Source organism: Mastigoproctus giganteus, chromosome 2, assembly GCF_048544385.1.
Source record: "Mastigoproctus giganteus isolate SK-2022 chromosome 2, ASM4854438v1, whole genome shotgun sequence".
Lineage (NCBI taxonomy): Eukaryota > Metazoa > Arthropoda > Arachnida > Uropygi > Thelyphonidae > Mastigoproctus > Mastigoproctus giganteus.
Genome location: NC_143576.1, coordinates 20,498,557 through 20,510,764, shown reverse-complemented (window position 1 = coordinate 20,510,764; position 12,208 = coordinate 20,498,557). Strand labels below are relative to the sequence as shown.

Genomic DNA, 12,208 nt, shown 5'->3' with positions numbered 1-12,208 from the left:
TTATAGATCACCACAAAATTAAAAAGAAACTGTACACCTTTTTATAATTAAATAAACATATAAATTAAAAAATAATAATAAGTTTAAGTAACTTAAACCCAAATTACGTGGCACCCCTGGAATGTTGTTACGGCACCCCGGTTGAAAACCACCTATCCTCTTCAGGAGAATATAACTTGGCAGTTTTGTTTACTGACAAAATTTATTTTAATGGTTATGTTTCCAAGGTCTTTAAAAGATGCATGTTCTTGATAACAGACACGCAATCGCAAAAATATTAAAGGTCTATATACAGGCTAGCCTCGATTAACGCGATTAATTCGTCCCGCGAGGGCATCGCACAAAACGGAAACGCCTTAATCGAATATCATAATCAATAGGAAAAATTATAATTGGTCCTTGACCTTCTGGAATGACCATAAAGAATTTTAAAAACACCTTTTAAATAGCTTTTTAACAGTATACAATGTAAAAGATAATGAAAATAATTATGGAATTAAATGTTTATTGCATAAAACACGGTTTCCAAACTGTGCGCCGCGGAATATTTTAAATTTTCGAGGGAAACACAGCGATACTCGACATCTGTCGGACACCGCGCGAACTACTAGCTCGAGGTAGTTCACAGTTTCAACATTTCTTTATTAAGTCGTTTGAACCTAACTACTAGACAAAACTGTTGGGTATTTCTTTTGGTCTGGGTGCGCCTTGAAAAAATTACTGAGATACTAAGGGTGCCGTCAACCGAGAAAGTTTGGGAACCTCTGACATAAAATACACAATGAAGAAATGACTGTTGCAGAAATATTTGAACAGTGTTGACTTTCTCTTTTCATCAATCAATTTTCGATAGCCGACAACAATCTTCTCTGGGCGCTGGCGAAATAAATATCGCAGAGAACCTCACCACCTTTTGTTTGAGGTTCTCTGCGATACGAAAGATTTCATCTAGTTCTTTTACCGTTATCTCCTTCGCGGTAACATTTTCATCTGGCTCATTTAAAAATTTGAATTTTTATGCAAGTGACTTTATTGACTTTATTAGCAGGAGACAAAAAGTAACACGTCTTCTTCCGATGGTTGATGGAACATACCGAGGCGGGCAACAGGCAAACGTTGGTTTATTGCCCGTCCGACTCGCGGTAAGCTTAACGCGCGATTCGAATCTTTTTCAACTATCGCATAAAAAAAAAAAAAAAAAAAAGATCGGGTTAACTGGAAATTTGCATCGTGTAAAGTGTAAAGTGGTATAATTTTTTCAATTAGCGTTAACTGAAAATCGCGTTAATCAAACTCGCGTTATGCGAAGCCTAGCTGTAGTACAAATCCGCCTTCTAGTGACGGAGTCAGAAACTCTATCATGTGGTCATAGTTTGGCTGTAGGTGGCTTGATACATTTTTTTTAATTAAGATATACTACGGTTTTACTGTTTGCTAAGTTTTATTATAAATAGCAATTTTTTTAATTACTTTTAACTATTTCTTAAAATGTCACGAAAGAAAGGTAAGAAAGTGATTATATGCAGATGGCTTGGGCATATGGAACACAGAAGTACATGTTCTCTTAAAATAAAACGGAAAGATACCCTCGGTACCTGCCCTTGCGGGACGCATAGGGGTTATAATCACCACCCTCCCACACTGTCTGGAAAAGACGTGAGTTCGAATCTTCTAAGACGGAAGGAACCTTTATGGGCTGTTTTTACGCCATGGCGGAGTTACTTCGTCTTGTCCGGCACATTTTCATATTCTTGGCACAGGTACAGGAACAAACAATTCATTCCCTCCTAATTCCAAGGAGGCGTCTTTTGTGTAGTACGTAGCACCCAGTACAGGTAATTAATTACCAATGTACTGGGTGCTACGTATGCTCAATGGAAATAGACAGAGAGAGATTCGTCAATGGCAAACAGAAGACGAACTTAAAGAAATTCAGCAATACAAAACAAGAACATGGCATCCTCTATTACTAGCCTAATAACGCAATTAAAGAAAACTTACGACAGTCTGAAATTCTCCTTATAAAGAGTGAATTGTTGTGATTGTGAGTGGACAGTTTGTGGTGATTTTAAGGTAGTATTAATAACCATACTTGCTGGACAAATCAGATTACACAAAATGCTTTCTTTGTGTGCAAATGGAACGGCAGCGCAAAAGCCGATCATTGGATTAGAAAGACGTGGCCATAAAAGACTAATCCTGCGAATGGAGACAAAAATACCATCAATGAGCTGTTTTTTTTTTTTTTTTTTTTTTCCCAATTAAAATGTTTCTGCTACCGTATGAACACAAATAAAATTGGCTGAAGGCTTCAGCAAGATATCAAAGACTACGGAAAAAAGATACTATGTACCGACTCCTCGTACCCTTAATTGCGCAGACGCTTAACACCATCTAACGTAATCATTTTTTAAAATATAATTAATTCTTTATATACTCCGGGATGACAACATGTAAGGTCAGGACAGTTCGCCAGATATATGCAAACAGCACATGCGCTCGAGTGAACCACAGTCACTCGAGGGCGTGTAATTCTGTACCCTTGCGCTGACCACTTCTCTGTGGCAGCCGTTGCAGATATCCTAGCCGTAAAAGGCTTGATTCTATCTTTGAAGTAATAAATTAAGTATTTATTTATTTACTTCAATATTCTATCAATATTGTAGTTATTCATTACCTGAAGGAAACAAAACAGAGGACTACCAAGTAAGTGATGAGTACGCGGAACAGGCAGTGAGAAATCAATTTTATAACGAGAATTCAAACGGGGTATAGCGAAAGGTATTTGTTCAAGAAGAGATGGAGAATCGATAACAGAGTTTATGATATTGTGGACAAAAAGAGACCCATGGAGTTGTCGTCTAGAGTGAAGAAATATGATTCTGAAGCGACCACAAAGAGCTCTATAATTTCCATGATGAAAGGCAATGTGATTTCGATAGCACAAGAATTTAATGAATTTAATTTGAATTTTCTCAAGTCTGTGAGAAAGATATTCCTGTTGTGGGGACCAGGTAATATCACAATAATCAAAAATGGGAAGTATAAGCTGCTTGTAGAGAAGAATTATAACTTTGTCACTCTTGAAAACAAAGGAAGCACCCTTGATTAATCAAAGAAGTTTAGAAGTGTGATATATTACGTAATCAACGTGGGAAGAGGGATGGTCAGATCGAAATAGGACACCTAAATCCTTGAACGTATCAGTACTTGCAATAAAAGAGTTTCCAATATAATAATCAGTAAGGACGGAGGGTCTAACTACACGATTCGAGCGAAAGCGATATAATTTACATTTTAACGGGTTTAGAAACAAGTTATTTTTATTATGCCAAAGTGAGAGGGAATCGAGACAGGACTGGAGTTCATCGCTGTCAGTTGAAGAACAAATAACTTTGTAAAGTTTAATATCATCTGCATAGAGTTTCCACTCAACATTAACGGACTGAAATAAGGTTGACAGATCATTAGTATAAACAATAAAGAAGAGCAGACTCAATGGTGAGTCTTGAGGAACAACACTTTGCGAAACAGTAAACGGAGTTGAAGTACCATCAATTATTACGGATAGTTTACAATTTCTAAGCAATAAATCAAGCAAATCTAGTAAAGGGGATCGTAGACCATAAGATGGCAGCTTGAACAGCAAAAGATAGATGCGGTCAAATGCATGTGAAATATCAAGGAAAATCGAATCAATTTGATTTCCTTTGTCCAAATTAGTTTGTAGGAAATGAGAAAACAGGGCAACATTTTAAAAAGCTGATTTCCTGGGAAGAAAATCATACTGATGATTATGGATAAAAGGATGAAGATAGGAATTAAGATATATATTTATAAAGTAGGAGTTCAAAAATTTTCGCAATTGTATCCAGTATTAGTAATAGTTATCAAGTCGGTAGTTATTAGGCTTACATTTTATCACATGTTTTTTATAAATCGGGATGATATAAGCCTCTTTGAACGATTAAGGGTAATAGTCATGAAGAAGACAGTAATTGAAGAGATTTGTAAGAACTGGACTAAAGACGAACTACTTTTCTTGAAGAAAAGAGCATGGAGGGTATCGGGACCAGGAGAAGTGAAATCTTTAAGCGGAGAAATGGCTGACTGGACGTCGTCAGTAGTGAGAACTAATGTATCAAAACTGTCATTACTATTATATTCAAAGGGATAACAGGGAATAGAACATCGCTGTTCGGAAGAACAAAGTTTCGAAAAGTGCGTAGCAAAAATATTAGCAATACCAAGAGGACAATTGTTAGAAATATTTGAATCATTAATTGGCATAGGAATTCTATAAGATCTCGATAGCCGTTTGTGGTCTCGAATTCCGAGTAAGTTCGGCTTCAACTGAGTGAAGATAATGAGAATATTGAGATTTAGTAATTCTCTTAACATGGCGTCTAAGGGAAGAAAAAGGAAAAGTAACTAAAGTTAGTTTTGAGTTTTAAATACTTTTGTGGAGATAATTTTTGCGACGAATTAAATACACAAATTTGTTCGATATCCAGTGAGGGAAGTTACTACGATTAGCGGAAGAAAATTTGATGAGAACGAACTCAGAAATTACAGAATGGAGGATTAAGTACAGATAATCAACGTAATGATCGATCTATTCAAAATTATGGATTTAAATCCAGTCAAGATTGTACAGAAATTGATTTAACGAAGTCCAATCGATTTGCCTAAAGCTAAAAAAGTATCTGTCAAAGGAAGATTCAGAAATAAAAGAAAGGAAATCTACGACAATATGGAAGTGATTTTACTATTATAGCTATATTTATGTTTGTCATTTTTATATAACTTCACTATGTGATAGTTTAAAATAGCTACCAGACTGTAACTTAGTCCCGCGAGGAGCTGCGTGCATTTATTAAGTTTTTGTGGGTAGGTACAGCATCTTCACGACAGAACTCCAAAATGTTGAAGTGTTTGGTAAAACACTTCAACATTTGATATTGTTGTACACGTTGGCACAATTGATATTATGAGTAGGAGACCGGCAGAATTACTTAACAAGAACAGGTCACTGTTGAAAAAAAGCCGTGAATTAGGGTTGAATTTGAAAGTGTCTGCAATTCTGCCCAGACACGACAGGAGGAAGTACATGATGACGGCCTTGTCAATCACAATTCGGCCCTGGAGAGATTGTGCAAGGCTCACGGAGTAGAATTTTGCTCAGCGCGGTCTGTGTTTGTTAACAGGAGAGACTGCTTCTACAGGGATGGGATACCCTTAAATAGAAAGGGTGCAAGAATATTTGCTGATGCTATCGAGGCAGTGTTAGGTGGGTTGGAAAACTGCTAGCTTGGGGGAGATACATCGACTAATAGATTAACGGGTAGCCACTGGCAGAGGTCAAATTGATTCCAGCACTGCTTCTATTGGAATGAGCAGCAGCCAGAAAAACAAGATGCAGGGTATTTCAGAGACTGCTGGGATTCATTGCAGTACAAGTAAACATATGGGTTGTATTAAGTTAGCTAAGAATAGGAACAGGTGCATGTATACTTGCGTATACACCAATGCTATTTGAGTTTGGTAAATAAAATTGATGAATTTGAGGTATTGCTCGAAACATCAAAGGCAGATATTGTTGGGATATCAGAGACGTGGTGTCACACAGATATAAGGAATGCCGAACTGGAATTTGGGGAGTACACTGTGTACCGGAAGAATAGACAGGATAGGAAGGGAGGAGGGGTTTTGCTATTAGTTAAGAAACATAAAATACAAGGAAGTGAAGTCAGTCGACATCGCTGAACAGTGCAGTGTCGAGTCAGTTTGGTGTGATATAAGCATTGGGAGATCAAAATTGAGACTAGGAGTGTGTTATAGGCCTAATGACTCTGATGAGTATAATAAGGAACTGTACAGGGAAATAGAGTGGGCCAGTAAATCAGAGAGTCTTATAATGGGGGATTTTAGTTTCCCAGATATTGACTGGATTTTGTGGGTTGCTCACTCCCACACTATTGTTTTCTACATCAGCATGTTCGGGAAGCAACTAGAGGAAGTAATACTCTTGATCTGATTATCGGTAGTGATTCTTCATGCATTAAGAATTTGCAGCTAAAGTAACCACTGGGTGAAAGTGATCACAGTGTGCTGAAGTGGGATTTACTCAAAGAGGTAACTACCATCAGGGGTAAAGTAAAGGGAAGGGTTTTTGCTTTCGTAAAGGCGACTAAGGTGGTCTGAGACAGTATTTAAATTCAATACGGTGGGACCAACTGATGATGTTATCAACAGCAAATTCAAAATGGCAAGCATTCAAAGAACTTATCTTGGAAGCTACTAGGCTTTACATACCAACTAAGAAATATTGTTCAAGGTTTAGGTCTAAATGGATGTCAGATGAACTAATGAGACATATGGCAGAGAAGAAAAATGCATAGGATACATATAAATTAATGGGTGACATTGAAGCCTGTAATGGATATAAGCTGGTCTGTAACGAAGTCACAAAGAGATTAGGCAGGCAAAGGCCGATTATGAGAAATCCTTAGCAAAGGATGCAAATAAAAACAACAAAGAGTTCTTTACCTATATAAACTCTAGAAGGAACGAGATGAATCAGATTGGTCCACTGGATATTGATGGTTGTAATGCTGATGCTCCTGCTCAGGTGGCTAGCAAACTAAATGAGTATTTTGCATCTACATTCACCCATGAGCAGTTAAACTCTAGCAGTGAGCTAAATGATTTTGTAATAACTGAGAGGAAAGTGGAGGAGAAATTGTTGAAGATAAACATAAAAAAGGCACTCGGGGTGGACGGGATCTATCCTGGTATATTAAAGGAGGCAGCAAAGGAAGTAAGCAAACCCTTAGCCATAATTATGAGAGCTTCTTTGGACTCAGGAGATGTGCAAATGTGACCCCAATTCAGAAAGGAGGATCAAAGGGCGACACAAGCAATTATAGACCTGTTAGTTTAACTTCTGTTCGAGAAAAATTAATGGAGGCACTGGTTAAAGAAGCACTGCAGGATCATCTAGACAAGACTTCAGTTATAGCTTGGACACAGCATGGTTTTGTTAAGGGAAAGTCTTGCCTGACCAATTTGACTGGATACTATGATGTGGTCACAAAGGAACTGGATGCAGGGAATAACTTTGATATCATATATTTGGATCTTAGAAAGGCTTTTGATACTGTTGCACATGGAAGACTGCTGCACAAATTGCAGTAGTGTGGCATTGGAGGCAAATTGCTGCTATGGATAAAGGGATGGTTGAGTGGGAGAAGACAGAGATTGGTAATCAATGGACACTGCTCTTCGTGGACTAATGTTATTAGTGCAGTCACTCAGGGTTCAGTATTGGGACCATTGTTGTTTTCTGTATTTATAAATGATATTGATGATGATGGTATATCAAACTTAATGTCCAAGTTTGCAGACGATACGAAGGTTGGCATGGTTGTTAAGGGCACTACTGACAGTACGCTGCTGCAACAGGATCTAGAAATGTTGAGCAGATGGGCTGAGAGGTAGCAAATGAAGTTTAACATTTACAAATGTAAAGTACTACATATGGGAAGCAGCAATCCCAGAGTGAGTATCAACTCTGTGGTACTACTCTGACAGTGGTAGTGAACGAAAAGGACCTGGAGGTAATTTTGCAGGCAGATATGAAGTTTTCTGAGCAGTGCAGACGGTCTGCAAGAGTAGCTCATGGTGTCTTGTCAATGATATACAGGAATTTTTCTAGCAGGGATAAGGAGGTGATTATCTCCTTGTATAAGGCAATGGTCAGGCCACACCTTGAGTACTGTATACAGGTCTGGAGGCCTCATTTTAAGAAGAATGTAGAGCTGTTGGAACGAGTACAGAGAAGGACAACAAGATTAGTGAATGGAACAAAGGGTTGCTCTTACGAAAAAAGGCTTAAATTTTGCAAATTACAAATGGAACAAAGGGTTGCTCTTACGAAGAAAGCCTTAAATTTTGCAAATTACAGTGTCTGGAGATGAGGCACCTGCGAGGTGATCTGATTGAGGTGTATAAAGCCTTGAATGGTTTGAGAATGCTCAATGCTGATGGAATTCTTCTCTTGCTCAGAATAATTTTCTGAGAGGGCATAAATTCAAATTGAGGAAAGACAGATGTGCGGAAGTTTGCCTTTAGCCAGCGGGTTGGTGGAACAGACTTCCATCCTTTGTTGTGGAAGTTGATAGCCTAAATAAATTTAAGGCTGAACTGGACAGGTATTTGGAACGAACGGATGGGTAAAATGGGAGGGCAGTATCATGTCAATAAAGAATATCGGTACCAGTACAGAAATTCTCCCAGAACTGATTACTCAACCGACTTTAACAACGCATGTACTTCAATTACCGATCAAGTTTTCCTCAATCAATACAAGTAATATAAAAAAAAAATTTAAAGTCAGTTCCTACTTAGGTCAACAACGAACTTTCGACTTCAAAAATTTATTGATTTTCGTAAGAATTGAACTCGCATTCTTCACCTTCACGTGAAAAATACTGAAATCCTTGCATTTTACCGATTGAGCTACTGCCTGTTGATTTCAATTTTATTCCTAAATTTATATCCTGCTAAATATCTTATATAAGAGAATTTTTTTTTCTCCCATATAAAACTAAAATTAATTAATTAAATTTAATTAATGAATTAATATTTGAAGAAACTGTATTAACATCAAGTGTCATCCACTATAAGTTTTAAAAAAATGTATTTGAACTTTAGTGGATGAATAAAAAGTATTTTATTAACGATTGAAAATTTGAACAAGATATATAAATATATATATATAGGGAGAGTGTGAACTAATAGTACGAATTGAAAAAGGTGCGAAGATTCGGGTTAGATAGAGAGAGATATCTATATCTTTTCTTTAGTATTATAATCAGTATCCTGTTTTCATTTAAATAATGCTGTTATGTTAGATTTCTGCCATGGTTTTGATACGCTAGTAAGAAAGTATATTTTGGACGGCAATGAAACGTGGTCAATTAGCCAGAACAGTGCGCTTATCGATAATGAGGAGAGAGAGTGAATCAGTATAAATAAAGGAATAAAAATATCACGAGATAATTCCTGATTAATGTATCTTGGAAAGAAAACACACAGGACGTTTCACTGGGGGCTGATTTGGAATCCAAACTATTTTTGAAGTTTGACAGAAGTTACTTGAAGTTCGACAGAAGTTACTTGAAGTTCGACAGATAGCTTGAAGGGATTATGGTCAGAGTTGAAACATTTATCTCTAGAGAGGTTAAAAGATTTTAAAATGACCCGTTAAAAAACAATCTGTCCAGAAAGGTAACTAATGTTGAGGGTATGCACAACAAAACTGCAATTTAAAATTTTGAATTCTTTTTGGACTTTGGAAGTAAAGGGAAGTGCTGGAGGGTGGGTTGAGACGGATATTTCCAACTGCCATCGCTATCCGCCACAATGACAAACCAGTAAAAACAGCGGTCAAGTAAGAAAGGAAAGACAAAGTAAACCAGCCAGTAAACCTACGTATAATGTTTATTGAACTGAACGGAAATTTAACCACGATAGTCACCGTGTTTTCAAGTTCCCATCGTTTTAATATAAAAGATTCCTTTTTAATGAATAGTGAGAATTCCTCTTATTTATTCTCTTAACATTTAATGGATTCACATGACCCCTTTCTGAGAGGAAAATTTGATGGTCAATTGTAAAAGGTAAGTTAAATAAGATATCTAGTTTGTATTTAAAGCTACAGACGTTCTGACAGAACAAGAATAAGTGAAAAATCACTTGAAATTTGACTCATGAAAGCGATATAGACTAGGTGAGAGCTGCACTTTGAGGTGGTTAACTGATCTCAGAGATAATCGGCGATAATAATAGCTCCAAGCATTTATTATCTGTAATAATGTCATTGTGTTCGTGTTTGGTTCGCATTCGAATGAGCTTAGGAGAAGCTTCCACTGAATTTGAACTATACATTTCACATAAGCAAGACAGAAATCATATTTATTTTCACGAAACAAAAAATGATGTCGGTGTTAAGATTTTCTTGATCCTGCTGCTCTCCCTTTAGGCCTTTTTGTGTACTTATATGTAGCCTTCAAATGAAAGAAAATGGTAAATACCAAACAGTAGTTTGTTTTATAGAAAAATGATTGCTCTTTAAAACACAGAGCAGCATTCTCATCGTAATTATTTTTACATTATAGTACAAATAAGTGAAACCATATTTAATACTTGATCATGATCCAACTAGTCAATAAAAGTAAACTTATTACTTGAATGACGTAACCACTTTTAAACAGTATGCTGCTTGAGATTTAGTCTTAAGAAGTCATAACAGCTGGTACGCTAATCGAGAGCTAAGTTTAACATATCGATGAGTGTCAAACAGAAAATTACATCTTATACCCACAACGAGCGAAGCTTGTACTGACGATTATCAGGATTAAATATAATTGATGTTTTAAGAGCATAAGAAATTAAAAGACAACATTACTAAATGTCTAGCACTGGTGGAGGCAGCCGTGACATCTAACAGCGTCTCACCTAAATCTAATAATTATTATTTATTCATTTCAATTTACATTAACCAGGCACGCAGATGTCTGGAGAAGGCGGGCTATTTTCAAGTTTTGAGGTCGTTAATCATAATAAAAAAATAAAAATAGATGAAAACGAAGCAAAATGAAACAAATTTTGAATGCATTTTTTTATTTAACAAAAGCTTTTCTAGCGTTTTCTTTGCAAATACACTAACTACTCGTAGTGACAAAAACTATTTGAAGCCCAGGCCAAATGTAGTTGTCGTAGACCATGCCACCGCCTTCCTCTCGATAGGCCTTGCTTATGAAAAAATATTTTGTCAAATAAAACACTAATGGTCTTGTTCTTTACCATACAAATAACCAATTTTGTTTATGATCCAAAAGATACTTAAGAAAAGGAAATACATGTATTTTAAGAAACATAATAATAATTTATTCTTGTTATTTTAATTGGATTTAATTTAATGTTCTTTTTTCTTTTTTTCCGATTCACAGAAGAAGCTGCATAAGAAGAGGGGGAAGCTGTGATCATCGACCTAATGACTGTTGCTTCAATTCCTCTTGCCGTTGCAACCTATGGGGTACAAACTGTCGATGCCAGCGAGCGGGGCTCTTTCAGCGATGGGGAAAATGAAAATTGCACTGAACCTCTGGAAATATTTCGTGATGTCAGCAAAGTACAAATGTTTTAAAATGCTTATCTCTGTGCCGTACATACAGCTTCAGGAAACTGTGGCTTATGGTAAAACCAAGTGATATTTAGCGCAAATCCATAGCGTACAAGCTTTATTTTGGATACTGCTATTCTTCTAGCGGCAAAACAAGATCAAAGATATATTTTGATGGCAACCATTTCATTGCCAATAATTTCTATAATAGGTATCCATAGGTATCCCACTATTCAAACGCAGATAAAATATCAAAGTAACAAAATGTGAAGGCGATCACATTACCACGGAACAGTGCAACGGCTAGTTTAAATGAATGTAGCTATGCTGAGATACTTCTTTCTTCTTCTCCTCTTTTAGCTATTTGTAAGAAGGCACCAATTCCTTTCTACTTTATTCGCATATATGTTTCATTTATAACAGAATTTATCATCGGTTATCTTACAGTTCATGTTTAACAGAAATGTTACTGAACGTTTCAGTGTTTTTAATTTATTTGTTTCCATAGTTATTGTGCCGGAAGTGTACATTTGAACCGCTGTAATACATGTTAAAATGAAATGGTATATAGCAACCCTGTTTCATCCAGTGAATTTGGGAAAGACTGTTTATCAGTAGTGTCAGCAGAATTGATGTAATATCGTTATAAAGTGTAATAAATAAACAATATTTTTTCTCCGCTCAGAGAAAATAATAAATGTTAATGTGCTTCCAAGTGCTGTTCGTTCTCATTTATGTCCGTATGTATGAAAAACACATCCATGAATGCAGTTTCAAGAAACAATGATGAGGGAATCAAGAATACATGTAATTGGATTTCCAACCTAATGTGCTTAAGAAAACAATAGACATCTCAACAGTGAAATTTTTAGATTTCATATACAATGATACTCAAAAGTAAAGAGAACAAATGTAAAAACACGAATACAAATAAAAAATATTCGTCATCAAGAACTAAAACAGTTTCTCTTTAAATCTGTAAACAAAGTCGCGCACAACCCGCAAATCAGATTAACTTCC

At 36.3% G+C, this 12,208-nt stretch overlaps 1 protein-coding gene across 1 annotated transcript in view; it reads left to right on the top strand.

The window, feature by feature from the left end:
* Positions 1–11,832, top strand: part of LOC150089202 (xibalbin-1-like) — a 92,584-nt gene extending 80,752 nt beyond the window's left edge. The window contains exon 4 of the mRNA XM_090390370.1: positions 11,016–11,832. Within this exon, the coding sequence (XP_090246496.1) occupies positions 11,016–11,154 (139 nt within the window). The 3' untranslated portion in view covers positions 11,155–11,832. The remainder of the gene's footprint in view (positions 1–11,015) is intronic.
* Positions 11,833–12,208: the final 376 nt, after the last annotated feature.